The 23212-nt window shown below is 36.4% G+C and overlaps 1 protein-coding gene across 1 annotated transcript in view; it reads left to right on the plus strand.

The window, feature by feature from the left end:
• Positions 1 to 872: 872 nt before the first annotated feature.
• Positions 873 to 23212, plus strand: part of LOC131973053 (nuclear factor of activated T-cells, cytoplasmic 3-like) — a 40039-nt gene continuing 17699 nt past the window's right edge. Inside the window, exons 1-8 of the mRNA XM_059334898.1 lie at positions 873 to 1293; positions 10276 to 10963; positions 11323 to 11715; positions 13232 to 13394; positions 18704 to 18903; positions 21464 to 21636; positions 21920 to 22060; positions 22951 to 23006. Coding sequence (XP_059190881.1) covers positions 1221 to 1293; positions 10276 to 10963; positions 11323 to 11715; positions 13232 to 13394; positions 18704 to 18903; positions 21464 to 21636; positions 21920 to 22060; positions 22951 to 23006 — 1887 coding nt within the window. The 5' untranslated portion in view covers positions 873 to 1220. The remainder of the gene's footprint in view (positions 1294 to 10275; positions 10964 to 11322; positions 11716 to 13231; positions 13395 to 18703; positions 18904 to 21463; positions 21637 to 21919; positions 22061 to 22950; positions 23007 to 23212) is intronic.

Below are 23212 nucleotides of genomic sequence, written 5' to 3' on the forward strand. Positions count from 1 at the left end.
CAGAATAATTATGGACTTTATTTAATTGAATTAAAACAGCAATAATTCAGATTCCTTATTCTGTTTTTATATAATGAAAAAAAAGGTTTCACTATTTACATCTGCTTTTATGTTGACATTTTGTGATCACTATTAATTTATTCAAATTTATACATGTTTTACTTTTTTAATGTAATGTCTCTAAGGTGATTTCATTGCAACTTTAATGACGATTATATGAATATTTAAAATGTAAATATAAATATTTCATTTAACTTTGCTCTTTAAAAAGTAGTCAAGTGAGGATACTGTTACAATAAAAGTCCTACATTCAAACTCAAACTTAGGTTAAAGTACAACAGTTTCAGCATCAAAATTACTTGAAGAACCAAAAGTGAAAGTAGTCATGCAGAATTGCCATTTCCATAAAAATATTGGATAAAAAAATGTGATTAATGCATTAATCATTTTAATGTCGAAGCTGATAAAGTTGGATCTAATTTAAATGACTTCATACACTGCTGGTTAGTTTATTCTACAATGATTGAATTTATTAATTGATTATATTCTGTGACAAATGTAGTGGAGTAAAATGTATAATATGTATTGGAGTAGAAGAATAAGGTTGTACTTAAGTAAATGACTTCAATAAATGTACATTACATTAAATAATAAATTAAAACAATGGGGAAAAATAAATCCAGCAGTTCTGTCTGTATTACAAAAACCTTTTTAATAAGAATAAAAAAGAAAACTCATTCAATTGGGGAATTAAAAATATTTTAAGAATCTTACATTTGAATTTTTACAATTGTCATAAATACACAAACTTCTATTTGATCATTTACAAACTACAGCAGGTATTTGAAACGGCACTCCAGGGCCGATTTTAAACGGCGCTGTGAGTGTTACGTTTTACGAGATGAGCTTGAACGCAGCACAGGGATCAACCTGGAGGAGAGTAAAACTCGCTGCAACCGAACAGAAACACCGAACACAACAAGTTCACACAATAATGGGACTTTCCCGCTTTTACTACAGAGTCCGGGGGCGTATTTGACGATCGTGTCGATGTTGGTAAACAACTTTTAGTCGCGGAATAAGTCGACGTGTTTGTTGGCGCCCAGTTGAAGTTCTGCTTTTCAGTCGGATGGAAGTGAGTGAGACAGGTCAGTTTTAAACAGACAGACAGGTCGGTTTAACGACTCGCCTCTGAGGACATTTATCGTCTCTCCAGTTCAATGTCCACAGTAAACTGCAGTGAGGAGCTGGACTTCAGACTGATCTTTGAGGAGGACGGCAGACAGGCGGCAGGTACGTGTCATTTTGGCGACGTTAGTTAGCAATTTGTCAACTGAATTAAGCTCGCGACAACTAGCGACATTACACCGGAAGTTAGGCGAGGTGGTTTTCAAAATAAAACGTCCGACATGTAAACACCAGGAAGCAATTTTTTTCTTTCTTTTTTTTTTTTTTTTCCACAATATTTTTATTGAATTTTACACATTTATAGACAGCAGTGGAACATGATCACCAAGTTACATTTCTCATAAAAAAAAAAGATACATCACATTTCACATATTCCACATAACACAAGTAAATTGACAAACAAAACCAGACAAAACAAAACAAAAGAGAAAAACAACAACAACCAAACAAAAAAACAAAAAAAAAACAAACTCAGCAACAACTCAGCACCTCACAACCGAGTCAAGGTGAATGCGCACCCTGATTTGCAAGAAAGTTCAATAAGGGTCTCCACACTTTTTAGGAAGCAATTTATACACAGTCGCCCATAAAGTTGGAATAAAATATCGTCACACTAATAAATAATCGCCTATGTAATTTTTTGTCAATTTTTTTTTTTTTGCCTAAATCATCTCCTCATAGCCACCTATGGTAAAATTTGCCTACATCCTCAGTTGATCAGATCATGTGATTTTACCTCTTTAACCCTATAAAGCCTGAACTGTGAAATAATTGCCAGAAAATTCTAAATTTTCAAAACTGGAGTGTTTGTTGAACCGGCTAAAAATGTTTTTAATTCAATATCAATTTTCATATATGAATTTAATTTGGATCATATTTGATACGTCGGGTCTTTTTGTGCAATTTGTTGCTCACAATTTGCTTTTCTTGAACTTAACATAATCACATAAAACCTAATATTTTTAACCAAATAAAACTTTGACTTTCCTTTTAACATTTTCCTCAAACATACAAACTTTGTTTTTCCATATAAAACAACATCATACATCTGCTGATATGAAGTTTTCACGCAGCAAAGACAGATCCACCAGTGGAACCAGCAAATCATTTTTGTTACATCTGGTATTTTTGTGAAATTTGTTGCTCAGTTTTTTTAATCAATTCATGTATACATCAGGTTTTTCAGGAAAAAAATATCACACTGATGTTGTAGAAGTCTCAAAAAGTTATGTATCAAATATGATACACTTGGCTTTATAGGGTTAAGATCATCACTTCTTTGACACTTTGCCACATTAATAGGCATCAGATAAGAACCCAGCAAAGAAGAGCTAGAGGGAGATTATTTAGTTATCAGTTTAGTTCATCAGTGTTTTATTGTTGACACTAATATTGGTTACACTTTCCTCTAAGGTGTCTACATAAGAGTGACATGAGCGTGTCAAAACATGACATGGGATGTGTCATGAACATTAATGACACTTTGAAGTAACATTAATGCTCATGATACTTGTCATGTCATGTTTCTGACAGGCTTGTGTGACTCTTATGTAGACGCCTTCAAAATAAAGTGTTGCCATATCTTGCTCAAGTCACAAAGGCATGTTCAAAAAATTGCCTAAGGCATTTGCTTCTTTTAAGTTACATAATTTACACACACAGTGTTATTACTATGCCGATAGCCAGCCTTTGTTATATCCTTTTTGAGTGAAATGATCAATAAATATCATATGCTACACTTTCGGTGAAGTTTTTTGTGTTTCCTGCAAAACTTGAAAAAATGAGTTTCTTTCCATGAAATGATTGTGACATTGTGATTTATTATTGACAGATAAAGTGTATATCTTCTCAAAACGTGTCTCAACCACAGTTAACAGAGGATTGTGTCTGAAAACAAAATTATTCCAACTTTATGGGCGACTGTGTGGATCACTACTAAGAGTAGAAAGATTTTTCTTTGAAGTATTTCTTTAAGAAACGTAACGAGCATAGTGTACTTTTAGGGCAACTCAACGTTACTAAGTACATCTTCTCAATTACTGTACACCAGTACAGTGTTGAGCTACTTTACATGAGCATGTCCATTTTATGTAATTTCATACTTCCACTCCACTACATTTAGCTGACAGCTTTAGTTACTTTTCTGCTCAAGATGTAATATAAAACATGATCAATATTAAAATGATTACATATTTTTTTAAATAAGGCCTCATAATATTATATTAAGTAGTTAAAAATTAAATCATCGAGATAAATGTTTAGAAAAGAAAAAAAAAAAGAAAAAAAAATATATATATATATATGTATATATATATATATATATATATATATATTTCTTATATATATTATATATTGTATATTTATTTATTTATTTATACTTTTGTACATTTACTTCAAAATTCTGTATAGTGTACACATACATTTAAGTGAATATAACATTATTACATGGACTACAAAGCTTAACAATTAAAAAGGAAAAAAGCAGCAGATCTTGACATTTATGGAGCTAGAATAAAATGTTTTTTTTCATGAAAATGGCTTAAAAGATCCACCAAAGTTGCCAATCACTTTTCTGTGGATTGACTAACTGATTAATCAACTAAATATACTGAAACGTTATCAACAATACTTGTATGTACTCTATTTGTATATGTTTCGTTTGCAAAAATCAATTTTTGAGCCAAAAAAACCTAAATATTGTAAAGTAAACATGACAATATTTACCTGTGAGATGTAGTACAGTATAATTCTGAAGTAGCAGTGAAATGTAAATACATAGGTAAATTGCAAATATCCCAGAATTGTATTTAAATACAATACTTTAGTAAATAAACGTAGTTACTTTCCACTGCTGGATTGGTCCTGTACAATATTTTACTTTGAAAACTGACAGGAAGTTGTGTCGCCTGACTGTGTCGATGTGACACATCCAGCTGTCTGCTGTTAAATTTAGGTGAAATTTAAAATGTGTATCAGGAGGTGAAGAAGTGACTAAATCAGCATAATGTGAAACCACGGAAAGCTACAGAGACTGTTAACAGTATATGGATTAGTATTATTGATCAGTTTGCTATAGTTATGTGTATTGATCAGTAAGCTGTTGAACAAGTTGCTGTAAATATTTGGGATTAGCTAATGCTAGTCATATTTTAAACTTTTCTATTATACGTAATTATATATTATGATAAAAGGAAAAGAAGTATCACCTATTATTTAGCAAATCTTTATAATTTTTTTTTTTTTTTTTAAATGGCAGAATATATATTTACATCTGTTTATTGGTGCGTTTAGTTCTCAAAGGAACAATAAACAAATATAAAACTAAACAGTGGAGAAATGTACATAAATAGACACACAAATACAATAGGACACATACTGTAAATATACAGTATGAATATTAACCAAGATAAAAAGCTGTTTTCATGCTGATTATTGATATTTCACATTAGGTATATCATAGTTATTGTAACAAAGAGTTAAGAGGATATTTTATATATTATCAATAAATGGATGCCAAGTCTTCTGGAATATGAAATAGAAACATTTGAAGGGCGAAAAAGATGAATTAACGTCTCCTTTAAGAACAGGAACAGGACTGATTATTAACTAATTATTATTTTTTATTTTATATAATATAATAATCTGCATATTATGTTTATAGTTTATTAAGCCATCATTTGTTCCACAAAGTGACACACTTTACCACAGCCACTTTTACCAAAGTTAATATCTAAAAATGTTTAAAGTTTTCTTCATTTGACAGACCAAAACTGGCAGAAATTTACATTTGTAATTACAATTCAAAGTTATTACAATTCATCCCGAGGGGAACATGGAAGTCTGGACCAAAGTCATTTTTTGTCACATTTTTTTGTCTTTTGGAATTTCCGTCAATCACATACAACTAAAGTGATTTCTTATCAAAACAGTTGCTGCAGTAGTTTTTACAGACTGACTAACCACTTAATTGACCAAGCACTAAAGTGCTACACTGGCCCCAGAAGCACTCTAATGTTTTTCCACATACGTCTTAAGTGATTAAGTGCTTTTTTTTTTTTGTATTTTCAGGGATTTTACAGGATGAAGAAATTTTATTTATATATATACACTACCGGTCAAAAGTTTTAGAACACACCAACTTTTCCAGAATTTAATTGAAAATGATGCAGTTTAATGTCTCAGTGTACTCTGAAATTAATGCACATTTGCAACATTTAAAATTCTTTATTGAGCATGATAGTGTTTTGAAAATAAAAAAAAAAGATTCAAAATCACATTTTATGTTGGACTAAAGGAATAAAAAAAGACACAAAATGACCAAAAAAAGACACAAAATGACAAAAAAAGACACCAAAAGACACAAAATGACTTAAAAAAGACACAAAGTGACTTAAAAAAGACACAAAATGACTTAAAAAAGACACAAAATGACTTAAAAAAGACATGAAAAGAATTAAAAAATGGACAAAATAGCCCAAGACTCCATAGAGTTAAGTTGTTAACCCATTTCTTGTTCCCTGAAAAAGGCCTACTTGTATAATTCTGAAATGTACATTATCTTTTACCTTTTTTTATTTACCTCTGGCAGTTCACCACTTACCTTTGTACCCTTTCAAGCTGTTCATTTGACTTGAACTGCTTGAATTTCAATAAAAAATGAAAAAATTGAGGTGTTCTAAAACTTTTGACCGGTAGTGTATATTATATAATATGTTTAATCAATATTGAAAGCAATGTTTGTACCAGCTCTGAACGAATAACCCAGGCTGAAAAGATTGATTTCATACTTTTATCTGTCATTTTTTTTGTACCTCATGAAGCAGAGGTAATGTGAGTATTTTGGCTGTTCAGTGGAGGCTATTATCCAAAGTTCGAGTCCCTCTCAAATGAAACATAATCAAGCAGAAAATGACAATGATGGATTGCAGCAGCTGTGGAAGTACTGAGGGAGTCTGTGGGTGGTAAAATGACAGAAGAACCAGTTTGTAGCAAGGTTATTATAGTTAACGAAAACTAACGAAATAACGAAAACTAGAATTGAAAAAACATTTTCGTTAACTGAAATAAAAATAAAAACTAGAGTTTTTAAAAAAACGATAACTAACTAGAACTGTATTGCGTGGTTACAAAACTAACTAAAATTATAGTGGAAATGTCCTTAGTTTTCGTTTTTGTCAACTTTTTTCATTCATAATTCAGTGTTTCTATTTGAACATGCAACACATGGTAAATATGTTTACTGAGACTGGGATGTCTACACTCAAACCAAAATTCAAAACAGTTAATAACCTTATTGGGGCTGAGATGATAAACCAAAGGAAATAAAGGCAAAATTTATTATGACCACTTTGAATCTGGCACCCAACACACAGCCCATTACAAAAAACTAAAACTAACACTAAAACTAATAAAAACTAAACTAAAAGTTCACTCTGGATTTCCACCCTGACTCATCTCATCTGAAGTCTATTTAGCCTACCTATCTTTAGGAGTTTTAAAGTGCACTACAAGGTTCGATTTTCCAATAATATTCTAATAGTTTCCAGCGAATATCAATGTTCAATGTGTATGTGTCAAGGTTATTATAGTTAACGAAAACTAACAAAATAACGAAAACTAGAATTGAAAAAACATTTTCGTTAACTGAAATAAAAATAAAAACTAGAGTTTTTAAAAAAACCCATAACTAACTAATAACCTTATTGGGGCTGAGATGATAAACCAAAGGAAATAAAGGCAAAATTTATTATGACCACTTTGAATCTGGCACCCAACACATAGCCCATTACAAAAAAACTAAAACTAATAAAAACTAAACTAAAACTAAGCATTTTCAAAAAATAAAAACTAAACCAAAACTAGAAAACTCACTCTAAAAACTAACTAAAACTAACTGAATTTGAAACCAAAAATTCACAACGAAATTAAAACTAAAACTAATGAAAAATCCAAAACTATTATAACCTTGGTTTGTAGATGGACTGACTGATGGGTGGTTAGATGGATGGGTATGTGTTGGCTGGCTGTGTTTCTGTAAAGACAGGCAGTGTGCCAACCCGCCCGTCTGGCAGCAGGTTTTACTTCCTAGTTTTCTAACCGCTCTGTGGCACCCAGCTGGCGCCTCCTCTTTCTGCCCCTGTTGTTGCATCACGTCTCATTTATCTCTCTCCATCATGTTGGGGGTTGTTTTGCGAGTGGAACTGTTGAGGTGGAGCACAGTTGCTGCTTTGATACCTTTTTTGCATGTAGCCTGCGAGGTGTGTGTTAGAGCGAGAAAGAAGGATATTAATAGAGGGGTTGTGGTGAGGAGTGTGTGCAGCTGTGTGAATGAACTTTTTCCCTACACACAAGGAGGACAGTGCATGAGCTTTTAACTGTGGTGTCATGGTTCTGCTGCTGACAGTTTAACATCAGAGCAGAGACAGCTACAAGTTTGAATTACATCACACATGCAGCATTGAATATGGCATCAACAGGTGGAGTTCAGAGAACCACTGTGGGAAAGAAAGCTAAACATTATTGTCATTAACCATAAGTGGTTGACCGATACGTTTTTTTAAGGCCGATGCCGATACTGATTATTTTGACATCAGTCTTAACCGATCCCCGATATGTGCTGCCGATTTTTTTGGGCCGATTCTTGAAGCCGATTTTGCCTTTTCTCCCTCCATTTACATGATAAAAATGATACACAAAGATAACAAATGTTACACAAGTCTCAATTCAAACAAAAAAAGAAACATTTATTAACAAAACAAACAAAACATATTAACAGTTGGATAGCAAACAATGTGTATGTTGTTCTAGGCCTGGAGGTGGTGGCGCCTCAGATGATATTTGATATTTGATATATGATATTTGATGCGTTTTTCTTTTTTCTGGTATTACATTACATTACATTACATAACATGTCATTTAGCAGACGCTTTTGTCCAAAGCAAATTACAATAAGTGCATTCAACCTGATGGTACTAGACCCAGACCATAGGAAGAGCTAACTGTCATTGCTAAAGGAGTGCTATATGTTAAAGAAGAAAAGAAGAGAAAAGAATAAGAGCTTTTTTTTTGTTTGTTTTTTTAAATATGTTAGGTGACCATGACTTTTTCCCTACACACAAGGAGGACAGTGCATGAGCTTTTAACTGTGGAGTCATGGTTCTGCTGCTGACAGTTTAACATCAGAGCAGAGACCACTACAAGTTTGAATTACATCACACATGCAGCAGTGAATATGGCATCAACAGGTGGAGTTCAGAGAACCACGGTGGGAAAGAAAGCTAAACATTATTGTCATTAACCATAAGTGGTTGACCGATATGTTTTTTTTAAGGCTGATGCCGATACTGATTATTTTGACATGAGTCTTAACCGATCCCCGATATGTGCTGTTGATTTTTTTGGGCCGATTCTTGAAGCCGATTTTGCCTTTTCTCCCTCCATTTACATGATAAAAATGATACACAAAGATAACAAATGTTACACAAGTCTCAATTCAAACAAAAAAAGAAACATTTATTAACAAAACAAACAAAACATATTAACAGTTGGATAGCAAACAATGTGTGTGTTGTTCTAGGCCTGGAGGTGGTGGCGCCTCAGATGATATTTGATATTTGATATTTGATATTTGATATATGATATTTGATGCGTTTTTCTTTTTTCTGGTATTACATTACATTACATTACATAACATGTCATTTAGCAGACGCTTTTGTCCAAAGCAAATTACAATAAGTGCATTCAACCTGATGGTACTAGACCCAGACCATAGGAAGAGCTAACTGTCATTGCTAAAGGAGTGCTATATGTTAAAGAAGAAAAGAAGAGAAAAGAACAAGAGCTTTTTTTTTTTTTTTTTAAATATATATATGTTAGGTGACCATGACTTAACCGAGGTATTGTTGGAAGAGATAGGTCTTCAGCCTGTGGCGGAAGATGTCCAGGCTGTCTGAGGTCGTGATGTCGGTGGGGAGCTCGTTCCACCATTTGGGAGCCAAGACAGAGAAAAGTCTGGAAGTGGTTTTGAGGCGAGTTGACCCACGCAGGGTGGGAGTCGCAAGCTGTTTGGCTGATGCAGAGCGTAGAGGACGGGCAGGAGTGTAGAGTTTGACAAGGTCCTGGATGTAAGTAGGACCTGAACCGTTAGCAGCAGAGTACGCCAGAGCTAGAGTCTTGAAGCGTATCCACGCAGCCACTGGTAGCCAGTGGAGGGAGCGGAGGAGGGGTGTTGTGTGTGAAAATTTGGTATCAGCAGCAGCTCACCAGAGAATGGCAGATGTTGTACTGAGCCTTGCCTGCTGTTGGCTCAGTGAAATGGGCTAATTGATCGGCGAATGCACGCACGTATCGGCCGATGCCGATACAAGTAAAAAACACAAATATCGGCCAGATATATCGGCCGGCCGATATATCGGTCGACCTCTATTAACCATTTCTATGGGCCAGGGGGACATCTTAGTTCAATATCTATCTGACAAAACATCCAAAACTTTAAGTTAAATTTAATAATTAGAAACTAGAGTTCGACCGATATGGGACTTGTGATGCCGATACTAATTTCAGAGGGGGAAAATTCATCACTAACCGATATAGTAATTTTTAGAGCTGGAATGAAAATAGAAATGTATTGATGTTTCACCACTCTGCAAATGTAGCAAGTGGTACTTTCTCAAACATAAAACTGTATTCAATGATATTTAACATTATTATACATTATACAAACAATGAGTTACATTGTCGGACAATCCTAGAAATGATTTTTGAGAAAATAAAGAATAAATAGGAATAGAATAAATAGCTAAATAATAATAACAATACCTTTATTTATATAGCACCTTTTAAAACAGCATTCACAAAGTGCTTTGACAGAAAAAGCATGAATAAAATAAGAAACCAACAATGAAGAAGAAATAAAATAAAGAATAACCCTATATATATATATATATATAGACCAACGGTAGATGAGTATTAACTGTCAGCTGCACAACTGAGGTTGCTGCTGTATGGCAATGAAAAAAACAAGCCTGTTTGCAATGCAAATGATCAAACATCTCATTTACATGTTGGTTCATCTCTTACACGTCACAGGTCCAGATCTCAATGTGAGGACACCTCCCTCCACCACTCAGGCTCTGGCCGAGCAGCTCTTCAACCAAGAGCTGCAAAATCAGCCTCCGTTTTGCCCCACCACTGATGACTACCACCATGTCGGCTACCAGTTGCAGGAGCCCCAGTACGGAGCCCAGGGGAACCTCAGAACCTTTGACTGTCCAAGTATCCAGATCACTTCCATAGCTCCTAACAATCATGTAGAGCTGGGAAGTAGCCATGAAGCTTTAGTGGTGGGTGGGGCAGAGGGGGGTTACCCTGAGGGGTCCTGGTCCAGAGGCCAGCTCTACCTGCCCCTGGACCCCTGCTACCGGGACCCCACGCTCTGCCCGAGCCCCTGCAGCAGCCTGTCCTCCAGGAGCTGGATGTCAGACCTCTCCTCCTGCGAGTCCTTCTCCAATGTCTACGACGACGTGGAAGTGGAACTGCGCGATGCTGCTCGCCTCGCCCTGGGGTCCCCCCTCGGGTCTCCTATGGAGTCCCCTATGGGGTCCCCCGGCTGCGGAGGCGGGGCCTTTGGGGTAGAGCTATGGCAACAAAAGTACCAGCATCCTTCAGCCTTCAGTCCGACGCTGTCGCCCCATCAGTCGCCCCGCCAGTCGCCCTGCCACTCCCCTCGCGCCAGTGTCACTGAGGAGAGCTGGCTGAACCGCCGGCCCACCTCCAGGTACATGCTGCCATGGTTTACAGATGTCTAATTAGTGACGTTATTTATTTAACTCGGTAGTCTCATCGGGATAAAGATTTGTTTTTCAAGACCTTTTACCCATGGGTTTCACCTCTCAGACTACATAGAGACGTCAGTGTGTTTTGGCAGACAAAAACAACACATACAAAGTCAGACAGTGAACAATAGAGGCTTTAAAATCAACATGAACAAAAGTAAAAATGTTCATCCAGCTTTGTCTTTTACTGTGATGAATATAAAAGTTTTTTTTACATTTTTGGGGTTGTATAGTGAATATGAATCTTGATTCAACACTGAAACTGTTACATCCTGCTAATCCTGACTGCATTCTTTCTCAGACCGTCATCCAGACCGACCTCCCCCTGTGGGAAGAGGCGCCACTCCAGCGCTGACCCCCATGCCCGCTCACCCTCCCCTCACCACTCCCCTAGCCCCACACCAGGCGCCTCTCCACGGGGCAGCGTAACAGATGACACCTGGGTGGGAAGCCCTGCCGGCGCCCTGGGGTCCCTACTGATGTCTGGCTACCAGGAGCTGAACGTCCCCTCCAAGACCAGGAGGACGTCAGGGACCCAACTCTTGGCTGGACAAGGGGACTCGGGGTTGGAGTCCTTCCTGGACTCTCCGGGGGAGGAGGGCCGTGAACAGGACGGCCTGGCTGATCTGTTCTTTCAGGTGCCCTCTCACTTCAGCTGGAACAAACCCAAACCTGGGAACCCTCCTCTGTTCAGGTTAGCATTTTAATAATGTAGTTGCTTTTATACACTACTGGTCAAAAGTTTTAGAACACACCAACTTTTCCAGAATTTAATTGAACACGATGCAGTTTAATGTCTCAGTGTACTCTGAAATTAATGCACATTTGCAACATTTAAAATTCTTTATTGAGCATGATAGTGTTTTGAAAGTAAAAAAAAGATTCAAAATCACATTTTATGTTGGACTAAAGGACTAAAAAAGACACAAAATGACAAAAAAAGACACAAAATGACAAAAAAAAGACACCAAATGACCAAAAAAAAGACACAAAATGACAAAAAAAAGACACAAAATGACTTACAAAGACATGAAAATAATTCAAAAATGGACAAAATAGCCCAAGACTCCATAGAGTTAAGTTGTTAACCCATTTCTTGTTCTCTGAAAAAGGCCTACTTGTATAGTTCTGAAATGTACATTATTTTTCAGTTTTGGTTAAGCTTACCTTTTTTTATTCACCTCTGGCAGTTCACCACTTACCTTTGTACCCTTTCAAGCTGTTCATTTGACTTGAACTGCTTGAATTTCAATAAAAAACTGGAAAAATTCGGGTGTTCTAAAACTTTTGACCGGTAGTGTATGTGTGAGTTCTCTGAACACTTGGCAGTTTTTCTTGTGCACTTTTATCATGTAGTTAATGAATTTAGTGCTCAAACGATTAAGCGTTTTTATAGAAACTATTGTAATAGCATTTATTTTGAAAAACTGGCTCTGTTCAAGGTAACAGCATCCACATACCAGCACCTCAAAAGCTCCCTGATTAACAAGTCATGTCTAGTTAGTTAACCCCTTGTCATTTGGCTCCCCTTTATGGAGAGTTTCTGGTTGTAGGCAGTGGATTTTTAGGGGGAGATAGCAGGTCAATAGTAGACGACACATAGAAGTGAAAGCTGAGAACCTGAAGATTAATTTGAGTGTCAAGTTGTTCTGGTCATAAATCTCTAGTAAATTTTAGTCACTAGATTAGATTTATAGTTTTATGACGGGTGTATGTGTACGACTTTGATAGTTAGACGTGTTAGAAGAGGCTTGTTTGAACTTTGGACAGAGCCAGGCTAGATGTTTCCTCCATCTTTCTGCCTCTATGCTAAGCTAAGCTAAGCTAAGCTGCTTCCAACAGCAGCTTCATATTTACTCTACTGTTTGAACCTTTGACATCCCTTCAGTAATGCTGAACTTTAACCCATTGAAGCCTGGAAAGCGGATAAGTCGTTTTGTAGTATTTGTATAAGCTCTCAAATACTTAAAAAATAATACTACTATAATACTTTAAAATACTCTCATTTCTATCTGCTACAGAGGCTGAAAAATCTATTATTTAGTAGAAGCGTTGACACTTCTGTTGAATTTCCAGAAAAACTTCAGGTTTTAGGGGCTGATTTTAAAATCGCCCAGAGGTTTTACAGGAAGTTTTAGGCGTCAATGGGTTAAGTAACAGTGTAGCTGATTTGTGTACACAGTATCTGATAACTACGTCTCTGCCTGCAGGACATCTTCACCCCCTCCTCTTGACTGGCCTCTGCCCAACCAGTTTGACCAGTGTGAGTTAAAGGTGGAGGTCCAGCCCAAATCCTACCACAGGGCGCACTATGAGACGGAGGGTAGCAGAGGGTCCATTAAGGCAGCTACTACAGGACATCCTGTCATCAAGGTAAGTCATCACTTCCAACTGGGTAACACACTCCGTTTGACTCCACACTTAAGATCTACGAGACATGTGTTGTGTTTTGTTCCTGCAAGAGGTTTCCGTCTAACTTTAGTCTTAATTCCAATTTAATTTTGACTTCTGTGCCTCTTCTATGAGAGAGAGGCTTTTGATTTCTGTAGAACATTGCGGGAACCTGCGAGTAAACCGTTCCGAATGACGTCTAAAAGGAAATTTACATTTTTTTAACCCATAAGAACCCACGGTGACACGGGTGTCACAAACATTTTAAATGTCCTAGTAATGTTCATGTATGTTTTCTCAAGTACATAAGTGTGTTTTTCAGTGTTTTACAGCTACAGTAGCTTGTTGGGAAGCCGTCAAATGAGGCAGTGTTATTTATACTTATTTATTTATTATTATTTTGTTACTTAAAACAAATCTGAAATGGAAATTGTTGTCTAACAGCACTACTTATGTCACAATTTTTATATATGTTGTGGAGATGCAAAGAAAAAGGCAAATTTGTGATTTTTTAAGCAGAAAATGCGTCTAGTTTATTCATTCAAGAATAAGAAATATCATAAACATAAATTCCATAAACGCCCAATGTAACGTATATGTCATATCACAGATCTTTGACATTTAGGGGTAGTATTTTTTATTTTTTTTTAAACATCATAAATGTGTTCTATGTAGTCAAATTGTTCTATGTAGTCAAATTGGTCTGTGGTATATCCCCCATAATTTTCCTTTAAGGATTACTGGGTCTGGGTTCTTATGGGTTAAGGTTGAATATTGTCCAAATAATCCAAAATTGGCCACTTGAATGTTTTGGGTTTTTTAAAGAGATTTTTTGGCCATTTTAAGGCTTTATTGACAGTGTGAAAGAGGGAGACAGAGGGAATGACATGCGGGAAAGGGCTCCGAGTCTGATTCTGTGCCATGCGATCCACCAGGTGAGCCACCAAGATGCCCGGGCCACTTGAATGTATTTAATGATATTCCCAATAACCAAATCTTATTAAAATGCCCCAGAAATGATCCACATTATGCTACAAAACATAACAACAACATGAACAATGAAAGTTAACAAATATAATTTTAAATAACAGTATTCTTTAGGAAAAGATTGAAAACATTCAACCAGGAAAACATGACAGTTCAGTGCAAATTATGTCAATGTGTAATTCAAATGTGTACATTAATATAAATAATAAAAATGTTAATAATACGTTTTAATGATTAGTACTTCTGGTGCTGACTAAAGAGGGTTGCAAAGTTAAAAAACATAGTTGAACAATCACGCACTAATAACAGACATCGATTTGAATGATCAATTAATCCTTTTTTTAATTTCATTTACACAGAAAATATGCAAAGCATTCTCTGATAATAGCTTTTATAATGCCAGGATTCTCTGCTTGACAGTATTTTATTTCACCCTCAGCTCTGGAAAACTGTGTTTGCCAGTTTTCAAACATTTTATAGGTTAATTGATCCAACTGGGATGTATCAAAGAGAGACTTGGGGTGTGTTTCGCTGATGTTGCGGGGGGGAACTGCCTCATGGATCCTTCTGGATCAAAGAACCGAGGCAGGCTGAGGCAAGTAAAGCTCCATCAAGGCCTCGTATGTAACGGACACCAGCTGGGCTATTTTGGGTGTCACATTCTCAGGCTGCTGCTGAAGCCAGATGAGCTTCCTGCTGCAACATGTGTAAAAACTCACAGTGTTAGTGGCTGGGTCACAGGAAATCATGAAGTGTGAGCAATCTAGAAAAAAAGACAGCAGACTATATGCATGTTTTTTCTAGGACTTAAAATCCTGTCAGACAATTAGATTAATTTCTTTATTTTCGTGTGTTTTTTTTATTAATTAATTCATGTTAAACTTGTTGTTTTACTCTTTTTTGTTTAACTTTTCTTAATTTTTATGTGAGAAATCTAGAAAAAAAAGACAGCAGACTATATGCATGTTTTTTCCTGGACTTCAAATCCTGTCAGGCAATTAGATTCATTTCTTTATTTTCGTGTGTTTTTTTTATTAATTAATTCATGTTAAACTTGTTGTTTTACTCTTTTTTGTTTAACTTTTCTTAATTTTTATGTGAGAAATCTAGAAAAAAAAGACAGCAGACTATATGCATGTTTTTTCCTGGACTTCAAATCCTGTCAGACAATTAGATTAATTTCTTTATTTTCGTGTGTTTTTTTATTAATGAATTCATGTTAAACTTTTTGTTTTACTCTTTTTTGTTTAACTTTTCTTAATTTTTATGTGAGAAATCTAGAAAAAAAGACAGCAGACTATGTGCATGTTTTTTCCTGGACTTCAAATCCTGTCAGACAATTAGATTAATTTCTTTATTTCCGTGTGTTTTATTATTAATGAATTCATGTTAAACTTTTTGTTTTACTCTTTTTTGTTTAACTTTTCTTAATTGTGCAACAGTATTTATTAGTGTCTTTGGCCAGGGAGCTTTTTATATAGCAAACACAAAAATATTTCATCCTTACATTTCTTAAAATGAATATAGCTTTCCTTACTAATGATGCAGGCATCTCTAAGAAAGCAAGTAACAAGGTGTCATCAGCATTAGACTGGTGAAATAGTAGTGATGGTTTATCAAATGTATAAAATGTAGTTATATTAAAGCTCTAACTTGTAGATTTAGCACTGACATGACGCTAAGCAGCACGGATGTTTTAAAAGGAACTTTTTAACATTTTTTTTACCTTCTTACGTGAGATGATTGATACAAATTACATATTTGTCTATTGAGTGTGGGGCTTTTTTCACAAAGCATTTAGTCAAGCTTAGTATAAAGACTACAAACAGGCACAAACAGCTAGTCTGGCTTCTCCAAAGTTAAAAAAATACACCTACCAACACCTTGAAAGCTCAAGAGTTAACATGTAATATTAATATTGTTAAAACAATTAAATAGATCCAGCAAGTAATTATCTGAAAAACCAAAAGAGATGTTGTTTTTACATTTGTTTGTGTTCTGCTTTTAGTCTGAAAGTTCAGTGAGGAGATCTACTTTGCATGGCCTGAGCCATATTTAACATACAGACCACTAAACAAGCCAGTCAGTGTATGAAAACGTAAATTGTAAAAATGTAAATTTTATTTATGCAAAGTTTTGGATATATACAGACACATACAGTACAAGAAACATAGAAAAAACCCAACAGAGAAAAATTAAATAAAATAAAAGTAAACAAACAGATAAAACAAAACAGAAGCAACAGACAGCCAGCCACCACTTACTCGTTAACGTAGAAAGAAAATGTGCACAAAAACATGTCGGTCCAACAAAATGCCCCCAATTGTCAGGCGGCATGTTTAATCATGCTCAAATGAGAACACACATATAATAAAATAATCACCATCACAACAATGCGGTCTTGTATTTGAATGAACCTGAACACAGTTTCAATATAATGCAACACAAGTTATGCACAAGCTTCCACTTTTAAGAGCAAAGAGGATGATGACAGGCTCAGGATCAGAGGCAGAAAGCACATAAGTTGGGGAAATGTTATAATATTTTGTGCTGCGTTGAACAAAAATTGCAGCAAGTTTAAATGAGCGTGGAGCTAAACAACCCGTCATCATAACACAGGCTGGAAAAATGGAAGAAGATAACTTCTTCTACGCTTCATTTTTAAGATGAAGTGCATTTTGAATAGCCTGCATTTATTTATTAATTAATATTACAGTTTTTGATTTTACATTTTACAAAGGAAATGTTTATTTACACGTCTTTATTGTGTGGGGGAAAATAATGTAATTGTGTAATTATCAGACCGCCATTACATTTTTCATCTCGCGCCCCCCTACCAGCATGTTACGCACCCCAAGGGGTGCATGCACCACACTTTGGGAATCCCTGTTCTAGATAGTTTAGAGTAAAAGTTTATTTTAAAAGAAGAACAATGTTTGGCTTTACACTCCTTTATCACCACCAAAAAGGATGTTTTAGCCTTGCTTCCAACAGGATTTGGCAAAAGCCTAATCTACCAACTAGCCCCGTTAGCGGCTAAGCTAACGGGGTTTAGCGAGACCCCGGTCGTTCTGATACGATTGGCTAAGAGCTACCTACAGACGCTTATGATAGACATTCATAGCACCCAATAAATGGCTCTGGACGATCGTAAACCAATAAATAAATAAATCTCATAAATCTCATTTGTGATATAGTCTGGTGTTAGCCAGGCTACCAGAATATGCTGCCAAACATGCATTCACTTCACCTCGATTTTGGTCAAAATTGGGCTGATTCTGTCTGAGATTTCACTCTTTTTTTTTCTGGAAGAAAAATGACAGGTAATGGAGTGTGAAGATGCTTCGTCCCTTCAAGGTTCAACAAGTCTTTGTGACATGTGACCAGGCTTGGAATTTCGTCATTTTAGGGACAAGGCCATTTGGCCTTCCTATTCACACTTATTTTAAGGGCACAAAGGCCACATGACAGGGCATAAAGGCCGTTTGGTTAAATTACGCTGGTTTTACCTTTCAGATTTATACCTTAACATTCTCATTCACCAAGAAACATTAATGCACAATATATTAAATATATTAGAAAGGACCTTTTTGGAAAATGACAAATGAACCTGTTTTTAAAAGACGGCAAATGCATATATTTTGAAAAGATGGCAAAATGAATCTCCTGCCTGAGTTCATCTAAGAGTAAAGAAAGAGAAATGCCTCCTCCTGCCATAAAAAAGGAACCTGCTGAGGTGAAATTTACATCAGCATAATGTGGAGCCCTTGTTCCTAAGCTAGGGAAGACGTTAGCGCTAACCCACCTAGCTAGCTATCGCTAGTTTTCATGACGCAAAAATGTAACGTTAAGGAGTCGACTTTAAATAGGCAAATACAATGGTAATTACCTATCAATAGTACTTTCTATAAAAACGTAAATGTTAAGTTCTGTCAAATACTACCACATACTTCAGTCACAACATATTAAAACAGCTTGTCCCGCTAGCTTACCTGTGCTGCGCATCAACACATGGCTCATTTGAATATTCTAATGAGCCATGTGTTGATGAGCACAGGTCTCGAAGGACGGGGAGTGGGTCGGGTTAGCGTTGTGTTTACTGGAACTTTGACAGGGGCGCAAAGGCCACCTTGGCCGTAAATTGAACATTTTTTCACAGGGCATCAAGGCCAGAGTGTGGGGCAACAACGGCCATGGCTGTCGTGGCCGTGGTGAAATTCCCACCCTGCATGTGACATGTTGAGATGTTGGGCAGTGTGAGCAGCTTTCCATCAGATGTGTTAACATTGAATTTGTGTCTTCAGTTGAACGGTTACGGCGAGCAGCCGCTCAACCTGCTGTTGTTCATCGGTACCGCAGACGACCGCCACCTTCGCCCTCATTCCTTCTACCAGGTCCACCGGGTGACTGGGAAGACAGTAACCACCAACTGCCAGGAGAGAATTATGGGCGGCACGAAAATCCTGGAGATCCCTCTTCTTCCAGAAAACAACATGTCGGCCAGGTAACAGCGGGTACAGCAGCAGACCTGGATTTGGTATCAGTTCATATTTAAAGCATTGAAATCAGGGTTATCCCTATATCAGGACCTATGCTGTCCATTCTATGAGCTGATCCTGTCAGTGTTCAGCTCAAATATAATTGTTATAATAACAGCAGTAGTATTAGTACAAGTAGGCTTACACTTTCCACTCGTAGAGACCATAGACTGTAAACAATATGGAAGTTGTGTTCGTGACATCATCAAGAGCCAAAATGGAGCTTAAAGTGGGTGGGTCCTGTGGTACAGTCATCATGATAGGGGTGTGCCATATCGTATCGTTCACGATAATATCGGTATATTTTTTTTATGGTTAAAAAAATGCATATCATGATATTGGCAACATTCCTACTTCTTGATGTAGTGGCGTAAGGTTGACACTTACACAACTGACTATACCGAGCTGCCCTCCAAACACACTGCCGCATTATGCATTTCGTTAGCCACAAGCTAACATTTGCTAACAATTAAAGTTGTTTTAATCACAAAAAGCTACTTACTCCCTGTCGCTAAACAAATGCAGCTTTCAAAATAAGAGCACAGTGTGTTAACAGAATCCACCACAGAACTTAAAAGAAGACCGTCAAAATAATAAATAATAAAACATACAAGAACCTTTATTCTCCTTTACAAAATGTCATCAAAATTTGCCCCCGGAACCCCTAAATGGTTAATTTTATTATTTTCTTATACTCAAGAGTCAAGAGTACATTTTTTTGTATTTGGCAACTGTTGAGATTTGCACTTCACACTACATTTTAGATTTAGATTTATTTATAGAGACTAAAAAAAAAATCATATTTTCTATATATTTTTAAGTATTTGGTAATATTGCCAAGAATATTGTTATCGCAAAAATAGCCTGAAATATCGTGATATTCTTTTAGGGCCATATCGCCCAGCCCTACATCATGACGGGGGAAATTACCTATGGAGAGGTTGCAAACACGACTCCCTTTTGGAGCCAACCCTGAGGCAGCTTTCATTACTAAAACTGGGTGGAAGCATACACACAGAAAAAAAATACACTGTGAAAAAGGGGTGTCTAAAAACACCAAATCTGAGGCGAATTATCTTGCTGCATGGACAGATGATTTCACTTTTTTTTTTAGCTTTTTGGGCATGCTTATTTTTAAGTTCAATGCCACTTTTACCTACCAACGCATTGGCCGAGTTGCAGGCCAGACTGGCAGCTAATGAGGTGTTTTTTCAGCTAAAGTAAGACTGCTTACCTTACCTTCAAATCAAATCAAATCAAACTTTATTTATGTAGCGCTTTTCATACATAGAAATGTAACACAAAGTGCTTTACAAAAAATAAAGATAAAAACAGACAATAAAAATGACAAAACCCACCCCTCCCTCCCCCACATACACATCTGTATGTACACGCACGCACACAAGCACACACTCAGACTCACACACAGCACATATTGATTGACCGTGTAGAGACATGGCAGGGCACCGAGGATCCAGATGAGGAAAAAGCAACCTGTGGGAGCCTCCACACTGAGAGGTGGCAGAGCCCACAGCCATAGAGGACGCCATCACAGAGACCACCAGGACCTGGGTAGACCGGGGCGGACTCCACACATGGTGTGGAGCCGCCTAGTCCCCCGGTCCAGGGAATCTCCAAGACCACATCCCCACGGGCAGACCCAACACACCCCCCAGTGAGGAGGCCCCCATGAGGGAACACTGGAGCTAAAAACTAAAAGACTAAAAGACAACAGGACAGGATAAAAACTAAAAGACTAAAAGACAACAGGACAGGATAAAAACTAAAAGACCAAAAGACATCAGGACAGGATAAAAACTAAAAGACTAAAAGACAACAGGACAGGATAAAAACTAAAAGACAACAGGACAGGATAAAAACTAAAAGACTAAAAGACAACAGGACAGAATAAAAACTAAAAGACTAAAAGACAACAGGACAGGATAAAAACTAAAAGACTAAAAGATAACAGGACAGAATAAAAACTAAAAGACAACAGGACAGGATAAAAACTAAAAGACAACAGGACAGGATAAAAACTAAAAGACTAAAAGACAACAGGACAGAATAAAAACTAAAAGACTAAAAGACAACAGGACAGGATAAAAACTAAAGACTAAAAGACATCAGGACAGGATAAAAACTAAAAGACAACAGGACAGGATAAAAACTAAAAGACAACAGGACAGGATAAAAACTAAAAGACTAAAAGACAACAGGACAGAATAAAAACTAAAAGACTAAAAGACAACAGGACAGGATAAAAACTAAAAGACTAAAAGACATCAGGACAGGATAAAAACTAAAGGACTAAAAGACAACAGGACAGGATAAAAACTAGAGTAATCAGTTAAAAGCTAGACCAAACAGGTGGGTCTTGAGCCTCCTTTTAAAAACATCAACAGTCTCTGCGGTCCTGATGCCCTCTGGCAGGCTGTTCCATAGGCACGGGCCATAATGGCTGAATGCAGCCTCCCCATAGGTTTTACCTTAAACAATATGTCTTTTGTTTTTTCTTTTCCACAGTATTGACTGTGCCGGCATCTTGAAGCTGCGTAACGCAGACATCGAGCTGAAGAAAGGAGAGATGGATATCGGGAGAAAGAACACGAGGGTTCGTGTTGTGTTCAGGGTTGCGGTTCCACAGCCGGACGGCCGAATGCTGTGGCTGCAGACAACATCTAATCCTGTGGAGTGCTGTGAGTAATATTAAAACACAGGCACAGACAGAGCAAAAAACAAAGATGTTTTTTCCTTTGTTTAAAAAAAAAAACAAAAAATGGAAATTGAGAGGTGTTGCTGCATAATTGTGCAAGTTTTGACAAACCCAGATCATTATCAGTGAGGTTTTTTTTTTTGCTTATATCTGAGTGACTATTTCCTCTGTCTCAAGATAAATGTGATTATGCTGTGGTCTGTCATGTAACATGGAGAAACTACAGATATATCAGATGCAATAAAACAAAACGTGTTGTGTTTCAGCCCAGCGCTCGGGTCAGGAGATTCCTCAGGTGGAGAGCTACAGTCCAGCCAGCTGCTCTGTGGACGGAGGAGAGAAGCTGCTCATCACCGGATCCAACATCTCCTCACAGTCCAGGGTCGTGTTCACAGAGAAAGGGAATGGTGAGATCAGTTCATTTACTGCACGTTAAATACACTACTGGTCAAAAGTTTTAGAACACACCAACTTTTCCAGAATTTAATTGAAAATGATGCAGTTTAATGTCTCAATGTACTCTGAAATTAATGCACATTTGCAACATTTAAAATTCTTTATTGAGCATGATAGTGTTTTGAAAGTAAAAAAAAAGATTCAAAATCACATTTTATGTTGGACTAAAGGACTAAAAAAAGACACAAAATGACCAAAAAAAGACACCTAAAGACACAAAATGACTAAAAAAAGACACAAAATGACAAAAAAAGACACAAAATGACCAAAAAAAGACACCTAAAGACACAAAATGACTAAAAAAAGACACAAAATGACAAAAAAGACACAAAATGACAAAAAAAGACACCTAAAGACACAAAATGACTAAAAAAAGACACAAAATGACCAAAAAAAGACACAAAATTACAAAAAAGACACAAAATGACTAAAAAATACACAAAAAGACACAAAATGACTAAAAAATACACAAAAAGACACAAAATGACTTACAAAGACACGACAAGAATTAAAAAATGGACAAAATAGCCCAAGACTCCATAGAGTTAAGTTGTTAACCCACTTTTTGTTCCCTGAAAAAGGCCTACTTGTATAATTCTGAAATGTACATTATTTTTCAGTTTTGGTTAAACTTACCTTTTTTTATTTACCTCTGGCAGTTCACCACTTACCTTTGTACCCTTTCAAGCTGTTCATTTGACTTGAACTGCTTGAATTTCAATAAAAAACTGGAAAAATTGGGGTGTTCTAAAACTTTTGACCGGTAGTGTACATTTGGGTCAAGTTTTGTTAAACATCCTGCTGCATAAATAACATATTTTAACATATTTTGTCCCCTCAGATGGAAGATCTCTGTGGGAAATGGATGCCAGAATTGTTCCAGAAAAAAGCAGCGGAGTGAGTAGAAACACAATTTAAAAAACACCATGAAATTTGTTTATATACTTTTTTTACGATTCATCGGACAAATTTTTATTATTATTATTATTATTATTTTTTTATTAGATTTGTAAGAAACATAAAAAATACATAACTATACCAAAATACAAGCATACACAAAACAAAAATAATAATAAAAAAGATTACATTTTAAAAATGTAATA

The sequence above is a fragment of the Centropristis striata genome, chromosome 6 (assembly GCF_030273125.1).
Source record: "Centropristis striata isolate RG_2023a ecotype Rhode Island chromosome 6, C.striata_1.0, whole genome shotgun sequence".
NCBI lineage: Eukaryota > Metazoa > Chordata > Actinopteri > Perciformes > Serranidae > Centropristis > Centropristis striata.